We start from the raw sequence: 17,738 nt of genomic DNA on the forward strand, positions 1-17,738 counted from the left end.
GGCAACACAAGCTTCCGTCTTCAGGTGGAACAGTCACAGCAAAATTACTGTATCAAGCGAAGATAACTCTAAGAGACATGACCTTGAATATAACCTTGTATTTAAATACGACCTTGTACTTAAGGTCGTGTTTCATGCAGAAGCTTGCGTTTCTGGGCACACACAATGTGAACATCTCTTGGTAACTGCCTGGCCTCAATTGGAATGCTCCAGTGGAAGTGAAAAATATTAAATAATTCCTGCATGAAACTTACGCTGAAAGTCCTATAGTGTGCAATAAAATCATGACTGATGGAAAAGAAGTGTAAAAAAAAATAGTTGTGAAATGTAAGGATATGTAAATTAGAGATCACTATTCTACAGTTTATTTTATCTCTACTGTTGAACATATTTCACGGGAGTGGTTAAAATATGATCCTGTTACAGGAATAATTTACATCGTCTTGACAGTTGAGATATATCAGTTAAATAAAATACTGCCCAAGGAATTAAATATATCACAAAGTGAAGCATGGCTCTTCAACTGCTGTCTGGCCTGTGCGACGGTGCTTTACATGAGTCAAAGCCAACATATTTGTCTTCTTTAAGGAATATATATCTTTTGCCCAATTTTCCAATTGTGCTATCAACGTCATATCATGAGACAAAGCATCCAACTGAATTTCTTGCAGAGCAGAGCAACCCTTCATGTCAGACCGCAGCCCACAGAAGTGAATATATCACAACTAATTCTGACATCCAATGAAAATACCTCCAGTCCACATCGTAAGGGGTGGAATGTTCCCACCCACGTTGCCACTGATGGTAAATTCCATTGCATGATAGTCAGAGGCGATATTTAATATCTTCAGAGCTGGAATTTAGCCAAAGTAAGTGCAGAACCAATTTGAATGGGATGGATTTTTATTTATTTTGGAAGTCATTGCTGATCGGGCTGTGACGCAATCAACTCACTGGACTTGAGAACTCGATTGCAACAACCGGACGGATGCCCGAATAGGAATCCAGGATCTCAGCGGTTGGCAACTCGAACCTCGAACTCTTCCCGAGCCAGCCGCCCACATCCCGTGTTTTATTCTCAAACCCCGGTGACCCCTGTCTAAGAATGGGATTGGGTTGGAGGCGCTGGCCGCATTTCACCTTGCAAATTCTTTTGTTTGATTCTACTCAGTCTGTCGCCACATGTTTCATTTCTCGCCGCAAATTTACGCAGCCGGTGGCTTTTCACGCGGTCAACAACGGGCGCTTTGATATACGACGCAGAACCATTTCATCGCCAATCAGCCTCCTTGTCACACACACATGCACACGCACTCGTTTAATCATCTCAGATTCCCAAGGCAAGAAGTCCATTACGAACATCATCGGTTACAATTCCGTGAGATTTGTTTTGTCCCTCCCTCTCTTCCTTCCTTCCTCCCTCCCTCCCGTCGTCGCAGGCGACCTCGACTGCGTCGTCCAGTTCCCGCGCCCGCACTGGTACTGGGACAACCTGCTGAAGATCTGCGTGTTCGTCTTCGCCTACATCGTGCCCGTGTGCATCATCACCGTGTGCTACGGCCTCATGATCCTGCGGCTGCGCAGCGTGCGGATGCTGTCGGGCTCCAAGGAGAAGGACCGCAACCTGCGCCGCATCACGCGCATGGTGCTCATCGTCGTGGCCGTCTTCATCGTGTGCTGGACGCCCATCCACATCTACGTGATCCTGCGTGCGCTCGTGTCCATCGCGGACTCGCCGACGGTGCGCGCCAGCTGGCACTTCTGCATCGCGCTCGGCTACGCCAACAGCTGCCTCAACCCCGTGCTCTACGCCTTCCTCGACGAGAACTTCAAGCGCTGCTTCCGCGAGTTCTGCTCCGTGCCGCCGCTGTGCAAGCTCAAGATCGGCACCACGACGCGCGTCATGAGCCTGGCGCGCCGCCAGCCGCCGTCCCCGCAGGAGGAGCAGAGCACGGCGCAGACCTGACTAGTCGTGGAGCTGTCCCCCCTGCCGGCAGGGCCGGAGCGGCCTGGGCCCGGCGTTCCCGGCCCCGGGGCGGTGCCCTCGAGTGCCAGCGGCGGTGGTGGTGATGGTGGCGGGGCTGCCCGGAGCGCACAGGGGCAGCGTCACTCCGCTTGCGTGCTCTAACGTGGCGTGCTTTCATTGCTTTCAGTTGTGCTGTGGCCGTCAGAACGTGAGATCAAGAAACCGTTCAGATCTCTGGCGGAGCGGCGAGATCCTCCGTGTTGGGAAATGGCCCCGCGGAAGCAGATATCACGGAAATTTCTCTGAGATCCGTTCGAGCTGACCTCTGGTTCACGTGTTAGAGGGTCGGCACTTTCGCGCCCACGCTGCAAATGACTGTAACGATCATCGCGTGACAAGAAGATGTCTTTCTTTCTTTCTGTGGTATCAAAATTTTACGAGCGAGTTGTCAGTGACCCGGCTGAGACCATCAACTCACTAGAACCTTGAGAACCCGGTCTAATGACGGCGTCTGCAAACCTGGATTTAAATCTAGAATCTAATCGGATACCAGCTCAGTGGCTCTCACCTAAGAACCATCCCAGCACCTCCCTTCCTCTCCTCTCTTTTTAAATCTTTCACCACTTGTCTCCCTCGGCTTTGCCCTCCCCCCCCCCCCCCTCCACAATTCATCAGCCATGTATGGATTTTTCTTTTTACCAACAGCACATGGGGCTGTGCTGAAGGGTCGCGCTCGCGCTATTTACAAAATTACGAGGGACAAAGGTGGAGATCGCGGCGATTGATTTGAAATCAGAGGCGGCTAGCGGGGTCGTGCGATTGAGAATTGCGAAGAGGTTAAAGGCCGGGGGGGGAGGGGGGGTCGCAAGGGAGCCTGGAGGAGGAGGAGGAGGAGGAGGACACGAAGCGGAGCTGCACAAATTATTCCTCCTTTTCCCATCAGGCGAACAACGTAATTAATCAAAGTCTCAAACGCGGCTCCATGACTGACGATGCACTTCAAGAATGGAAACATCGCTTCGCATATTAACCCGCCAATTACTTCCCCACACCCTCCTTTCAAACCGCAGTCGCGAGCTCTTTGAAATCTCCCGCGATCGATAAGGGTGACGCTTCTCTCAAAGAGACCGACTCAAATGCCGCTTCAGTTCAACGTCGAATCCGTCACGAATGTTTGCCACGCGCCACAATGCCGCCGTGAGCTCCTGCTCCTGCACGGCTCTTCACGTGCGCCGCCCGCATCGGATCTGCCCTCTCCGCCGTTTCCCGTGACAAACGACGAGCGCTCCGAGCGAGGAACCTTCAAGATTTGTAAGTAAGTAAAACTCGAGTTTTTACATATATATAGCGCCATTCACACAAGGCCTCAGCGTGCTTTACAACACAATCCGAGTAAAAAGAAAAACAACTTTTAACGTTAAAACTGAGAGAAAAACAACCCCGCCCAAGGCGGATACGCAAGAGAAGATTGACGTCTTTTCAGAATCGCCCTAAAGACCTCGACTGACGGAACGCCCCCAACGGACTGCGTCAAGGCGCTCCACAAACGAGTTGAAGTGTACAACTGGCCGCGACGGCTTGGGCGTCACGTCTGACGCGATGGGCCTGTGTTCCTGCCGTGCTTGTGACACCGCCGGTCACTCTAAAGCCAGCGAGGAATGACCACGTGCGACGGAGTCGCCATCCACCGCCGCATGGCCGTCAACGGCGGTGGTGGTGGCGGTCAGGTGGACTGCCGTGGCCGCGGGTGACACGAAATCAATGCACGGCCGCTTTGCTTGAGCCCCGGCGATGTCCTACCGAGTTTCCAAAGCAGCTTGAAAACATGGGACTGTTACCAATGGCACCCCCATCTCGCCCCTCGGCCGCGATCGTGAAGATTTGACAGGGGGCACATAGCGGCCGCCTATCTGGATCGCGCACACTTTTCGTTCTAGATCTCAGAATAAGAAACAAATATCGAGCGGCAATCTGATTCGAACGCTTTGTCAACAACGAGCACGATCGAAGTGCCGACACGGCCCCTGCGAGCGCGCTGAGTGAGCACTGCTGACGACGATGATGCCGACGATGATGATGATGATGACGGCGACGATGATGATGATGATGACGGCGACGATGATGATGATGACGCCGATGATGCCGACGACGCCGATGATGCACGTCGTTGTGGCTGCTGCTGCTTGCGCTGGCAATGGAGCGCGGTGATTCCCTTTTGCCAATTTGGCGATGTTCGCTTTGTGATTCACTTTTTTGTGACTTGGCTCTAACCCGACGCGCGCCAGCACGGTGGGCTGTGAGCATCGCAGTTGAGCGATTTGTTCGGCCGTCTTGGCCGCCTACTTATTAAAATTATCACTTAAAATCTATAAAAAAAAAAGTAATGGCCCTCTGTGTAGGGGGCTGTGTATATTTTCGCCCACCACCTGGCGCTGCCACGAGGTCGTGGTTGCACTCGCAATCCTTCGGTCCGCCGGCTCAATTCTATTCCTCGGAAATAATGAGGCAAGTTTCTTAATCTCCTCCGTCACCTCCGTCAACCCTACTGGTCATCTGTGCAGAAAAGCTTTGTCGCTCATCGGATTCCTCTCATCGGATTCCTGCAGTATAAATAAATATTATAATACCAACAGTTAGTGGATCGGCAAGTCTTGTCTGGTGGTGTGGTAAAGTGTGGCTGCGCACACCTCTCCTAACGACATCTGGCCAATGTGAAAGAGTAGGCCAAAGTAGCCTCGAGTGAGGGTGGGCCATCCAGAGATCCCACTGGTGGTGAGTCCCTTCCACCAGCAGCGCCAACAGCTGCACCTTCACCACTTGCTCTTTTTAAGTTTCCAAGTCGTGTAAGAGAAAAAAAAACCCAATCGATCTAAGTGCATGGAATAAAGCCAGCGGGTTTTGACGGAGGTGCTTTAAACGGAGCGAATGATTGGTCGCTTCGCCCCCCCCTCCCCCCCGGGAGCTGCCGCTGATTCCTTCTGAGCGCCACGGACAGGAGGGAGGCAGCGGCCATGAGCCAGCGACGGTGGCTCCCTCGCGACTCGTTTAGGAGAAGGATAAAGAACACGTTACCGTGTCTTCACTGAGCAACGATTGTTCCCATCGGCACAGTTATTACGATTGTTATTATTAGCGATTAGACGGATTGAGTGTCGTCGTGTACTTTTTTAAGAGCACCCTCCTCTCGTGGTGGGAAACCGATGAGCGTTGTATGGTTTGTCCGACGGTCGCTGTTTGCGGTTGTGTCCTCCCGATGTCTGTTTGAGGGTCGCTCCGCGCGTCGTTCGGCACGGTGTCCGTCGTTTCGCTCCCATTTGCTGGGAGCTTCTTCGGGTTTGAATAGTTGGCACTGTGGGCACTTTGAAACTTTTGGCTCCATGCACGTCGATCCACTGTGTCGGGCAGGACCTTGGGATTTAATTTGACTCCGTGAGTGGGAGTGGATGCTGCACTCGTGCTTGATCGCGTCTGCTCCGCAGCGTCGCGAGCAGCAAGGTTGACATTTTCAACTGGAACAGTTTTTTTTTATTTCCATACGGTGATCGCCGTTAGTCGTACTTCGCTGACCTATGCGTTTCCGTAGATTGAACGAGGTGCCGTGTTTTGCCGATGCATAACTTGCGACGGTTGCCGCTAGAGGTAAAACATCTTAAAACTACCGAGTAGGTGTTCACGGTTGCGCCGTACGGCTCTCCACAGTGATTTCGGGTCGCACCATGATGTCCGACGTTTCGTTCCACGAGCTGGCAGATTTTTCAGACACCGAAAACACGTGGCAGAGCTGCACGGCGAAACCGTGAAAATCCGGCGAAGTCGTCGTTACGGAAATGCTCGTGACCTTGACGATGCTTTGCTCTGACAGGTGGCACACTCCTGGATAAACCTTGAGGCTGCCCAAAACACAAAAGGGCTGTTGGAACTTGGGACCATCAGCAGGGTCACCACGATATCATTTCAGCAGCATGATACAATATCTCAATAACACGGTTTGACAACTATCACTTTATAATTGTAAATCTGATTGAAATGTTATTATTTTCGTGGTTTGCTGCACGAGTAAGATTATTTAAAGGTTTTCAACTGCTTTTCACTCAACATCAGCTTTCTGTCAGTCTTTTAAATCGATGCCATCTATAATGCTTATAACGCACATGCTGCCAATAATGCAAAAAATGATTGAAACACAAATGATGGCATGTAACTTCCATCCTGTCCGGTACTCTAATTTATAATGGGTAATACTAAAGAGTTTTGTTCACAATATTATTTGTTGATTTTGTTATTGCCTTAAATATTTCAGCAGCAAATTCATTGCTTGAGACAAATAAAAAACGCGAAGCGCAGCGTAACGGTATTTTGTAACGACGGACGATACGCGCGCCGTACAATAAGCGCCTGTACAATAAATCATAACGTCACCGTCGAGTGGCAAGCCTATTAATCAGAGGGCCCTCTCTCTCCCAACCTGCGGGACCCTTCCGCGTGCATTTGTAGCAGCCCCACGCACCGCCGGGATTTTTTTACAAAAAAACAAAAAATAACCGTGGCAACGGCAAAAATATTTTTTTTTTACTTTTTTGGTTGCGATGGGAATGAATCCACATTCGTGTCGTTTTTAAATACGCCACGTGTCTGCGGCCACTGCTCTACAGATGCAGGTTACGCAATCGCGTTGTACGATGGTGTAAGCGTTCACTGTGAACGAGAGTGAACATTCGCGGGCAACGTGAAGAGCGCTAATACCCGTCCACGGCAATGACAGTAATATATATACACACCGGGCGGGTGACAACACGCTAAAAACACGTTCACATTTACCACTGACGCAGCAAAATATTCGTGGTATATATCCTCACAAATGTGAAGCGTCAGACAGTTACCGCCCTTCGTCCATCCGCTGCTGGATGAAGGCCAGCCCACGCAAGTGTCGCTCATGGGAGTTGTTTCATCACGCTGGTCAGTGAGGCTGAAGGTTGGTTGCCCAGGACCAATTCAGATTTTACTAACCACGGTTGGGAATCAAACTCCGATTTCTGGGTTCATAAAGTAGTGCGCTAACCACGGCGTCACCACTCATGCCCAGACTATAATAAAGCGGCATTCGCGACCAGTGGATTATTTTTGATGTGTGAGTATGCTCCACTGTCGGTTTAATTTTTTATTATTATTTTTTCCATTTAACAGAGGCATACGTTTTTGTTATTAAGGTTGCATTTGTTAAAATGCTCTGTTATCTGCAGACAAGCTGAACCCAAGGCTCCATCTCCTTGGCAGATGCCCTCTTCGGACGCATTTTAATTCATTATCGGCTGCCACTCCGTTATTCATCTTGACCCATCATCCTCATGAGCGACACGTCCTGCTCCATCCCATTCACGTGATCCGTGTGTTTCCTCTTTCAATGCACTTGAATGCATACTCCAATATATACTGCCATAGGATCGTAGAATGTGTCTACGGATGTTGGGTTTATTTGCGGTGGGTTGCATATATTTATATATGTGTCTGAGACTACCGTTCCATGTTGATTGCTTTTGCTAGGTATGCACATTTCACACGGGCGTTGAGGATTTTGTGTGTTCTGATGGATGTAAAACGACTTGCAGCGCTGCCACACGCCTATTGTTGGCCTCGTTCACTCTTGTCCTCGTGCCAAATACCGGTCATGTTTGTAAACAACTGACCCCGCTGTTGATTTCCCACAAAACCATGGTAGTATTGAGAAAATCTCATCCCTGGATCATGGTCTTGACGTTCCGCACCCCCCCCCCCATCCTCCCCGCCGCCCACTCGGCGCTGCTTTTTAAGTTCCGAACAAGACGTAAAAAAATGTGTGAAATGCGCACAGCCATTGTGCGTATGCACTAAAAAAAACATCGGCATTTCCTGAATCCGTGCATTGTGGTCCCCGAACGCTGCATCACAGCAACTGTCAGTTGTTCAAATTTGCTAAAAATGTATATCGATGGTGATTACGATTTTTGCGGCCTTGTTATTATTGTTGTTGTTTATTGCACATGGGACTTCCTAGTCATTTACACATTTGATCGACGTGTTTTTGTTTTAAATCAATTCCAACACTTTCTGTAAATGACAAGGCCATCATCATCGCAGCAGCAGGCAACTGCGTGCAAGGCTGAGATCATTGTACGTGCAACGTGGTGGTCACGTGACATGCAAGGACGACATGTTGGGTGCCGTGCCTTACGGTGGCCAGATGTTAACTACCTTGCCTGGTATACAGGAGGTCGTAGGTTTCAACCCAGACCTGACACCTGTATATTTGGAGTTTTCACATCATATCTCCCTGTGGTCGCGTGGATTTTTCTCATGGTCCTCCGGTTTTTCCCTCCACATTTAGAAACATGTGTTGAGAGTATTTGGCTGCTAAAAATTGTTCACGTGATTAGCCACTTCACTGAGCTATCATATGTGGCCAGGTCGCTTCTGAAAAAGAGCTATACACAGCTCAGTGGACCTTACCTGGCGAAAACAAGTTTAAATAGTTGAATAGTTTACACTGCGAGCACACCGCCACCACGTGTCGTTAGATCGATTGCCATCTTAATCACGATTTACAGAACGTTCCTATTCGAGAATTTCGAGGGTGCTGTTGTACTGTGCGGCGAAGGAAGCGGTAAAGATGACTCGTTATTTCATGCTTAAGAATACTCGTGAATATTTGACTGAAAAATAATTCCAGAATCAAACCGCGGGCATTTTCATCCTCATCTCGATTAAGAGAATGCTTTTGTAAAGGGGAACAGGGCATGTAGATAACGTGTATGCTGATAAACAGTTGGCATTAACAATATTGGTGTTTTTTCTACTGTTGTCTAAATAACGACATATGCTCAATATATGAATGTGGTTATTGTGTCGTGAACGTCGTGCCATTGGCGAGGCGGATGTGAAGCCCTTCATTGACAGCGTTGTGACGTCACGCACACGGGTCAGCCAATGAGTGCGGCGCCTTGCGTCCGCGAGCCGAGAAGTTTCGCGGGAAGGGAACGGTGGCCTCCGATTGGCTAGATTTTGACATGCTCCGCGTGAACGCTCATCGAGGCGGCTCCTCAGACCGTTGTAAGCTTCTCGTTACGACGATGCGCTCTGGTTGTTGTTGGTGTCCAATTAGAAATGCGCTCTCTGGAGCGCTCTGCCCATTGAAGGCACCTGTGGTGTTTAACCATCGCGGCTTGTCCTTGGCACATTGGTGTAGCATTTTAAAGGTATGCTTTAAGTACCTAATGCATTATAACCGAATTAGCTATACTTAAAGGTATATTTTTCGATGTCTGTCAAAGGAAAATAACGATCAAAAACGACCATCACGTGACATATTCGCATGGACCAATGAGCTGTCCACACCCAGGGGACTATATGTGCTTCATCTGTCATTTATCTACAGAAATTCACACATCTGACATTTTCACACACATAGAAGCATGGTCCTGTGTTTGACGCTTTTAGGTGTGTCCAGTAACCTACTTCTGGATAGATGCTCACGTATCTGGCCTTGTAACAAACTCGCCTACATCAGCCGAGTCGGATATGCGACGCTGTGCTGTATTTCGCACGAACGACGCTCACAAACAGCGGCGCTTTGCTACATGGTCGCGGAGATGTTGGAGCCCTTCCCAGAAGAATCGATTCTCGATGTCGTCTGGAGAGACGTTACGAAATCAATCCCTAAACGTAGTCGACTCAAATCCTAAGAAATATTGCACATCTTGCAATCGGCCATCCCCTGGTCCGTGCTAGGAATGTTTATGATGCACTGCCAAAATAGTAATTTACACCGTTCATTACTCAGCCAAATGTGCTTTGTTCTCGCTATAATTGAAGGCCAGATATTAATTGCCAGGAACATGCCTAAAAACGTTGCATATTCATGCAAATTCCCCAGATAACACGTGTACTTTTTTTTGCTCATTTTAATCAACAAAGTTAAGACGTAAACATGTATAATACATTATTGATGCATATTTGTCATTTAAGCATTCGTTATGTAGTAGAAAGTATATTTCATTTGCTAAACAAAACGTAGACAATTGCAGAACTTGTATGAAAATCAAATATTAATTCAAGTCTACTATGTCGTCACCATATAATAGGTACCAATTACTAATTTTCCTTACTTTTAAAATTGCTCTCCAAATTTCTATGACACCATTTATCAAGCTATATTGGCCCACCACGCAATATGTAGAGAATATGAAAAGAAACGTCCTGATCAAAATGACAATAGATTTTAATAATGCAAGTTAGCAACAGGCTAGTAATGTTTCATCAACCATTCCCACTTTGGTAATTTAGTTGTTTAACAAATTGCTCTGATTTCTCAATTGGCACCTTAATTATATTTTTCCCGTCGGAAACGCATTGCTTTGTTTTATAAAGAAAAAATATCGTTTGTACATAGTCAAATATAAATGCAAATGCCCTTTTTGTAATTACTTTTAAGTTTAATGTAATGGAAAGAGCATACTATTTATATATATACAAATTTGGGGCATGGAATAGTATAAAAGTGAGTTAGCTCTTATCGGTTAACTGGCGCTGCAACACGATGGGGTTGGTGGCCTGCACCACACATAACCGTCTTTGTATCCCCAGTGGCGATATTTACACACCGCACCAGGTACTCTGTTGAAGCTGGGTTGACCTCGGTGAGGCCCAGGACCGGTTCAGATAATTGCCATTAGGTGTTGGCGGCTGTGAGCTTGAAATCGAACTCGGGTCGCCGGGTTCGTCGCTCAGTGGGATAACCACGACACTACCGCTCCCCAAAGTACACACAACACAGCTGTATTCACACGACTGTGTAGGGGTTTCGTGGTTTGTGCTGTGTAACTCTCCCCAAGTGTTGTCGGGTCGGACATCTCGGCCGAAACATCGTGCGGTACGACCGGAAAACAAAACACGTCGGAGAGTTTGTCCGACGTTTCGCTCCACGTGCTTAGGACCTTCATCAGGAAATGGACTGAGCAGCTCACGTTCTCCCATAATAATATAGCGTCGCTGGCTGCTGCTGTTGTTGGTATCGCAGTTGGCTCCCAGATAAACTAAAATACAAAAAGTTAGTTAAACTTTGTTTTGTTATTTTACAAGGTTAGGCCCACTGAGCCTTATAGGTCTTTTTTTCAGAAGCGACCAGGCAGTCACAAATGAGAGCTCAACGAGATGCCTTACCACGTGGACATTTATAGCAGCCAAATACTCTAAACGCACGTTGATTCTAATTGTGGAGGTTAAACACCAGAGGACACGGATAAAAATCGACGCGACCACGGGGAGAGCAAGAGAGAGACACGCAAACTCCAAATATACACCAGGCGTCAGGGTCGGGATGGAACCCACGACCTCCTGTATACCAGGCGAGGTAGTTAACATATCCAAGCCACCGTGGCGCCCTGATGCAGACAGAGAGCTGAGCTGATTAGCATCAGGAACCAACAACAGCAGCAGCAGCGAATACGATATACAGTACATCAAGGTGGAACGTGAACTATTCAATTAGGTTCCTGAAGAAGCCCCCAGGACGTGGAGCGAAACGTCGGACATCGTGCCGAACGACACGTGGTACGACCCGAAAACACGTGGGTTAGCTGGACCCGTTTTGATATCGGCCGTCACTTCCCCCACCGTTCCCTGCCTATCCACAAGCCCTGTGAGTTTGCTGCGGAGAATAACGCTACAGAAAATACACAGGATTATAATTGTTATACTTAAGTTCCCGTGTGCCCGTATAACCACGTTATTGCCTGCTTGGAACAAGATGCTGCATCTGCCGTATTGTGAATGGTCATGCTTCAAGCACAAATGTCAACACATTTCCTTTACGATCTGTTGATGAAATGAATTATCGGTAGAGTTATTATGCATGTGACATTACTTTCGTGTGTGCATATTGGAGATTACTTGTATTAGAATTGCCGCGTTTGTTAACTGTGCATTGGCCAAGTACACATCTAACAGATGCCATCTCTGCTTCGGTGTTTCACCACTGTGCTTGCGCATTTAAGGGTTTCTGTGAAGTGGCAGATCCATCGTGGTGCAAATCTGACACGCCCGCGTCCTCGGCGTGGCGTGACGGGAGAGGCGCTCAAAGGCAGAGGAGGAGAGGGAAGGTCTTGATCCTAGTCAGCAGCTATTGTTTGCTACCATCCTGTAACTTCCGCCTGCCTGCAACAACGGCGTCCCCCATTATCTCCAAAGCCTTCCGTTCCTAGGTTCCTCCTGCCCAGTGGTGGCCTCTGAACGCATTAAAGTCATCTCTCCGCTGACTTTCTCGTCTCTTGTCGCCTTCTCTCAGCATCCTCCCCGCAGTTAATTGTGTCCATCTCCCAGCAGCGCAGATGATCCAACGGAGGTCACTCCTTCTCTTCTGCTACCCCAATCGGCCGTATCTTCCCTCTCCCACCCCCGCAGCCATCCATGATTGTCAGCTCCTGAACCTACCTCTGTTCAAGTCTAGGTTCAAGACGTCTCTTTAAATTCCTCTGCCTGTGCCCTACCGCCTCCGTTCTTGAACCGAACGCACCCCCCCCCCCCCGCTGTTTCCGCACCGCGCGTTGAGATGCGCTCGCGTATCGGTGCGCGATGGAAATCCACACGGAGTCGCGGTTGTCGGGTGCTGAGCGCCGGCTGGGCGGACGTTAGCGTCCCGCTGGACGGTCAGAGAAGAGGGGGAGCTTCAGTAGCTCATCGGATTCCTGCGGTCTAAATAAAGATTCCCACTCACGGGGAGGAGGGGGGGGGAGCCTCGCTTGAGATGGCGCGGCAGAGCGAGATAACGAGGGAGCGAGATCCGTTCGGCTGGACCAGTGATTCTTCAATCGTAAAAAGAAAAAAACATTATATAATGTTAATATACACATAGGGTCTGATGAAACAAAGTAGTTTTACGTACGTGCTTCGATTATTTACCCTCTAAAACAAAACCTGGCCACGTCTCGCACCCCCAGAAAGGGCATCTCGCACCCCCAGGGATCACGTGCACCCCAGGTGAAGAAACAGAAGAAGAAGCAACACCACCACCGGGCTGCACTGCGTGTGATTGTGCAAGCCGTGAGAGCGGCTTATGTAAGTCTCCCGATATTGATACGAAAGAACAAAAAATCAACACATTCGTCAATATGTATAACAGGGGACGATACATAATCGGTGAAGTTGCGAGCAATGATCCCTGCTTCACGTCTCTGCTGTGAAGAAAATCCATTGCCTGGAACACGGCCGGTTATTTATCTTTCGGGATGTTTCCCCCCTATTAGGGCAGTGTTATTGACGACTGTTTTGAGCTTTTTTGTGTTCTTGTGCTTCTCTTCTGAATATCAAGCTCAGAGACAGTCGAAGGACCTCGGGATGTATGTTACTGCACGTTGAACTTCTTTCGCACCGTACGTAGCCAACCGTGATAATTGGAGTTTGCGGGGAAAGCACAGCGAACTAAACGCTAAAAGCGGCTCTAAAGAAACGAGTTTCAAAGCTAGAAGATTTGAAAGTGCGTAGCTCCACAGTGGCTTCCGAATATCGGAAGGAAGAGCGTTCCAGACGGCCGCAGAAGCGCGGCTGCAAACGCGCTGCGATGCGGTGACCCCCCACGATCTTTGTGCGCGATAGGCAGCCAAAAAGAGTCGCGACGCCACTGTCTCTCATGCACGGACGCTGGCGAAGAGTCCAGCAGTCGCAATTCATCGCCCCTCTGATCGCCACCCCCCCCCCCTCTCTCTGTGTGTGTGCGACGTGAAAGAAAAAAAGAAAAACATTTCCGTGAAGGCACCGATGGCCCATCGGCAAAGGCAAACGTTAAAACGCGCCCGTCTTTCACTTTCGGAGGTTGCAAATCTTCAAAGTCGTCCGATGGAAAATAAGTGCTTTCACAGATCTGCTTCAGCTGAGGGACACTTTCTATAATTTGTTTTGAATTGGCTGTTCGTGGATTTATTGGTTGGGCGTGTGTGTGTGTATGTGTGTGTGTGCGGGCGTTCGACACTTCACGTGGCCTCAAGGTGCACAAGCGTCATGGTGACGTCACCGCCACTTAGTGGCGAATGGCGGTTGTTGTTGTTGTTGTGTATGTGTGTGCGTACACACCCACGATCAAGCATAGGTGTTCCAGGAAACAAACATTCAGTGTTTTGCAACTGTTGTTGTACCTTTGGGCATCTCTGGCAAGTGCGTTTGTCAAGAGATGTGCACGGGCATTCTGTTGTCGTTTGCCACGTCAATATATATTTATATATTTTGGTTGAATTGCTAAAATGATTCACATTGATCTGGAAAAAAAAACCACCCGCTTCTTTCTTGAACGACTGTTGGAATGCGCCACGTGTTCGTTGTTCGTCTAACAATAAACGAGAGCGCGTGTGTACGTCGCAATGGCCTCCGTGTCACGTGGGGCGGGCCCATATTCTCGTGCAGCCGCGATCGATTTCGTAAACGGCGCTTCCCCCGTGGTCCTTCCGAAATATCGTCGACAACCAATTTCTCCCCTAGCGACCGAGGAGGAAAAATAAACGAGACGAGGTTGGGGGGGGGGAGAAACATCCCAAAGGGGCAACAGCGCGAACACAATTCACACAGTGCGCCCTCCGATATCTGTTGACCGCACGACTGAATGGGCTGCACATCAGTTTGTAACTCGTTCTTTCTTCATATAATTGTCATCATCAGCAGCAGCAGCAGCATCAGCATCATCAGTCGTGGGCAATCCGCTGCCGAATGAAGGCCTATTCCCAAAGCTGCGTGCCACCTAAGGGGTAAGTTCCACTCCCATTCTTTTCGCGAGGGTATTGCACTGCTTGTGGTTCATGAGCAACGCACGATCATGGGCTTTGCGAATCGCGCAGCCACTGTGCGTCGCCTGCCAAGCCAAGCGATGTTACATTGCAGGCACCACGCAGCCGTTCCCATTTGCTTCGAACGGAGTGCGCATTATTCACCCATGAAATGTAAAAAAAAGTTTCCATTCCCCAACTTATTGCCAGCCACAGCTTTTACTGTCATCTTTGTTTTTTTTTTTATATAGCAGGGGCACGTGGCATGTACGCGAGACATAATTTTGACTGTTAAGAACGTGGGCTTCAGCAGGGATAATAGCTGTTTGTCAAGACTGACGGCTGAGTGCCAGCCAAAGAAGTGAGACGATGCCGATTGTGGAGATGGGGGGGGGGGGGGGCAATTGAGTCGCGTGCTTTCCGGATTGTAGCAATGCAAGACCAAGGGAGATGGCGATGGCATCCAGCAGTGGGTAGATCATGGCTCACGGTGATGATGATGATGCTGATGATGCACTATTGAAAAGCTCAAGTTGAATATGAAGTTGTAATATTCCATGTTGATTCTTCTTGGTTCTTTCGGTAAAGTCACGTAGAATGGAAATAAAAAAAAATATTTTTTATTTCAAGAAGATGAATCCCTGCAGTCACGAAAGCTTTAAATCGAAATCCATTTTGATTATCAACTATGCAGGTGATGATGCATTCATTCACATCGAATCGTGCAAAAAAATCAATTATTTTTGGTTCGCACCAATGATGGAAGATTTACAGTTAGTCGATCGGCAGGCCGCGGTAGAATGTCGGTAATCACACCTCTTACAAGACTTCTGGCCAGCATGGAAGAGTAGGCAAAAAATACCATATAGACTGGAATTCTCTCCAGAGCTCTCTTTGGTTGGTGGAGGACATCCCGCCAACAATGGCTTAATAAATTGTAGGGCAGCACATGTACAAAGGATAAGCTATTTAATCTGTAATTTTTCGCGTGTAAGCTGATGGAGTGAACACAATGATACAAACCAAGCTTTAGCTTAATACAAATGAGATGGGCGCCGGAGTATGCAGGAGGTCGTGGGTTCGATACCGTCCCTGACGCCTGCTGCTGTATATTTGGAGTTTACGTGTCTCTCTCCCCGTGGTCGCGTCGATTTGTCTCAAGCTCCTCCAGTTTTCCCCTCGGCGTGCTGCAAGCCGCTCATCGTGACGACCGGTTTGAGTTTTAGTTCTCGCTCACTCTCCCGCACCCAGGCCCGACTCCAGCTCCTCTCGCATGGGGGGAAGGGAAAAGGGGGGGGCAGTTGAGCCATGTGTGTGGGAAGCCACCACACACATGGCTCTACGATGGGGAGCCATGATGGTGAGATGTTAACAACCTCGCCTGCTATGCAAGAGGTCGTGGGTTCGATCCCGAACCTGACGCCTGCTGTATATTTGGAGTTTGTATGGTCTCCCCGTGGTCGCGTCGATTTTTTTTTCTCCTCGTCCTCCTCCTCTTCATCCTCCTCCGCGTCCTCCTCCTCACAGTGGTGGTGTCCGTCCCGCGTAATCGAAGGTAATATAATTTCAGCTCAAATCGGTGACCTTTTTAAAAAAAAGTAAGTATATATAACAATGGGGAACCGTTCTCCATTGTCTCTCCTCTTGCTGGCGCTGCAATCTCCATCAGCCGGACTCTAGGTGGTCTGAGGTGCGTCTGTGGGGCCTCAAACCGTTATCTCTCTCGGAATCTTTGTTTCGGGTGGAGGATTCCGATGAGTTAAAAAGCTCATTTCCCCCCCCCCCCCAAAGATGTCCAGTGGGGTTGTTGCAGATGTCCAGTGAAGAGATTTACACGCATCTCAAGAAATAGACCACGTAAACCACTCGCCACATTCACCATTACCGCCGCATTGGTTACAGGAACATGCATTTACACGAGCATAGTGGAGCAACGGTGAGCTCGCCCGGAATATCAATCCAGAGGTCACCCGCTCCATCTCTGAGCGCGAAAGTTTAAAAAAATGGTACCGGTCCATTGTGTCCTTCCCTCTGCCCCCGCTGTCTACCCAGCAGAGTGAGTTGCGTCCATCGTCAGGTCCGCGTGTGGTGGCGTCTGACCAGCGTAGAAGAGTAGGCCAAAGACCCTCTAGAGGGGCTCTATAGAGCTCCACCTAGTGAAGACCCTTCCACCAGCAGTGCTACGAACAAGCCATTGCAGGGCTGCACCTCTACCTAATAGGACATTCTCCTTCTCATGCTTGTGCTTGCCTGTCAACGCGGTTCCTTAGTTGTTGTTTCGTCTCGAGAGTACCTGGGATGTGGCACAATTAACATTGGGTCGTTTTTTTGCACCCATTCACAACGGTCGCATTTCAAAGTTAACCAGTGGTCAAATTACGAGTCTGCAGGGCATCAACACCAGAGGATATTGCGTGCGGAATCGCGCGAATGATGCCAATCACGATCGGAGCTCCTCGCGTGATGACGTGGACGCCAATATTAACACATTCCTGCGGAGGGAGCTGCTAGGAACGTTGGGTTGCTCGGTCAATGACCAGGGTCAACGGCGGCGTGGTGTATTCCGCAAATATGCCCGACTGTGAGGGCGGGCACAAGCCGGCGTTAGTAGGTTAAACGTTGAGTTTTATAAGGACACTACGGGGTGACCAGCCCCTCCCCACCCATCCCCTCCCCACCCCACCCAGCACCTCCCCTCCCCACCCCACCCAGCCCCTCCCCACCCAGCCCCACCCTCCCCACCCAGCCCCTCCTCACCCTTCCCCCACCCTCCCCACCCAGCCCCTCCTCACCCTTCCCCCACCCAGCCCCACCCTCCCCAGCCAGCCCTTCCCCACCCTCCGCACCCAGCCCCTCCCCACCCTCCCCACCAGCCCCTCCTCTCCCCAACCATCCCCTCCCCACCCCACCCGGCCCCTCCACACCCCTTTCCACCCCACCCTGCCCACCCAGCCCCTCCCCAACCAGTCCCTCCCCACCCAGCCCCTACCCAC

The 17,738-nt window shown here is 49.4% G+C and overlaps 1 protein-coding gene across 1 annotated transcript in view; it reads left to right on the plus strand.

Annotated features, from left to right (window-relative positions):
* Window positions 1-14,261, plus strand: part of LOC133352938 (delta-type opioid receptor-like) — a 30,822-nt gene extending 16,561 nt beyond the window's left edge. Inside the window, exon 4 of the mRNA XM_061568944.1 lies at window positions 1,440-14,261. Within this exon, the coding sequence (XP_061424928.1) occupies window positions 1,440-1,966 (527 nt within the window). The 3' untranslated portion in view covers window positions 1,967-14,261. The remainder of the gene's footprint in view (window positions 1-1,439) is intronic.
* The last annotated feature ends 3,477 nt before the right edge of the window (window positions 14,262-17,738 follow it).

Source organism: Lethenteron reissneri, chromosome 42, assembly GCF_015708825.2.
Source record: "Lethenteron reissneri isolate LAM-NWPU_2019-01 chromosome 42, ASM1570882v1, whole genome shotgun sequence".
Lineage (NCBI taxonomy): Eukaryota > Metazoa > Chordata > Hyperoartia > Petromyzontiformes > Petromyzontidae > Lethenteron > Lethenteron reissneri.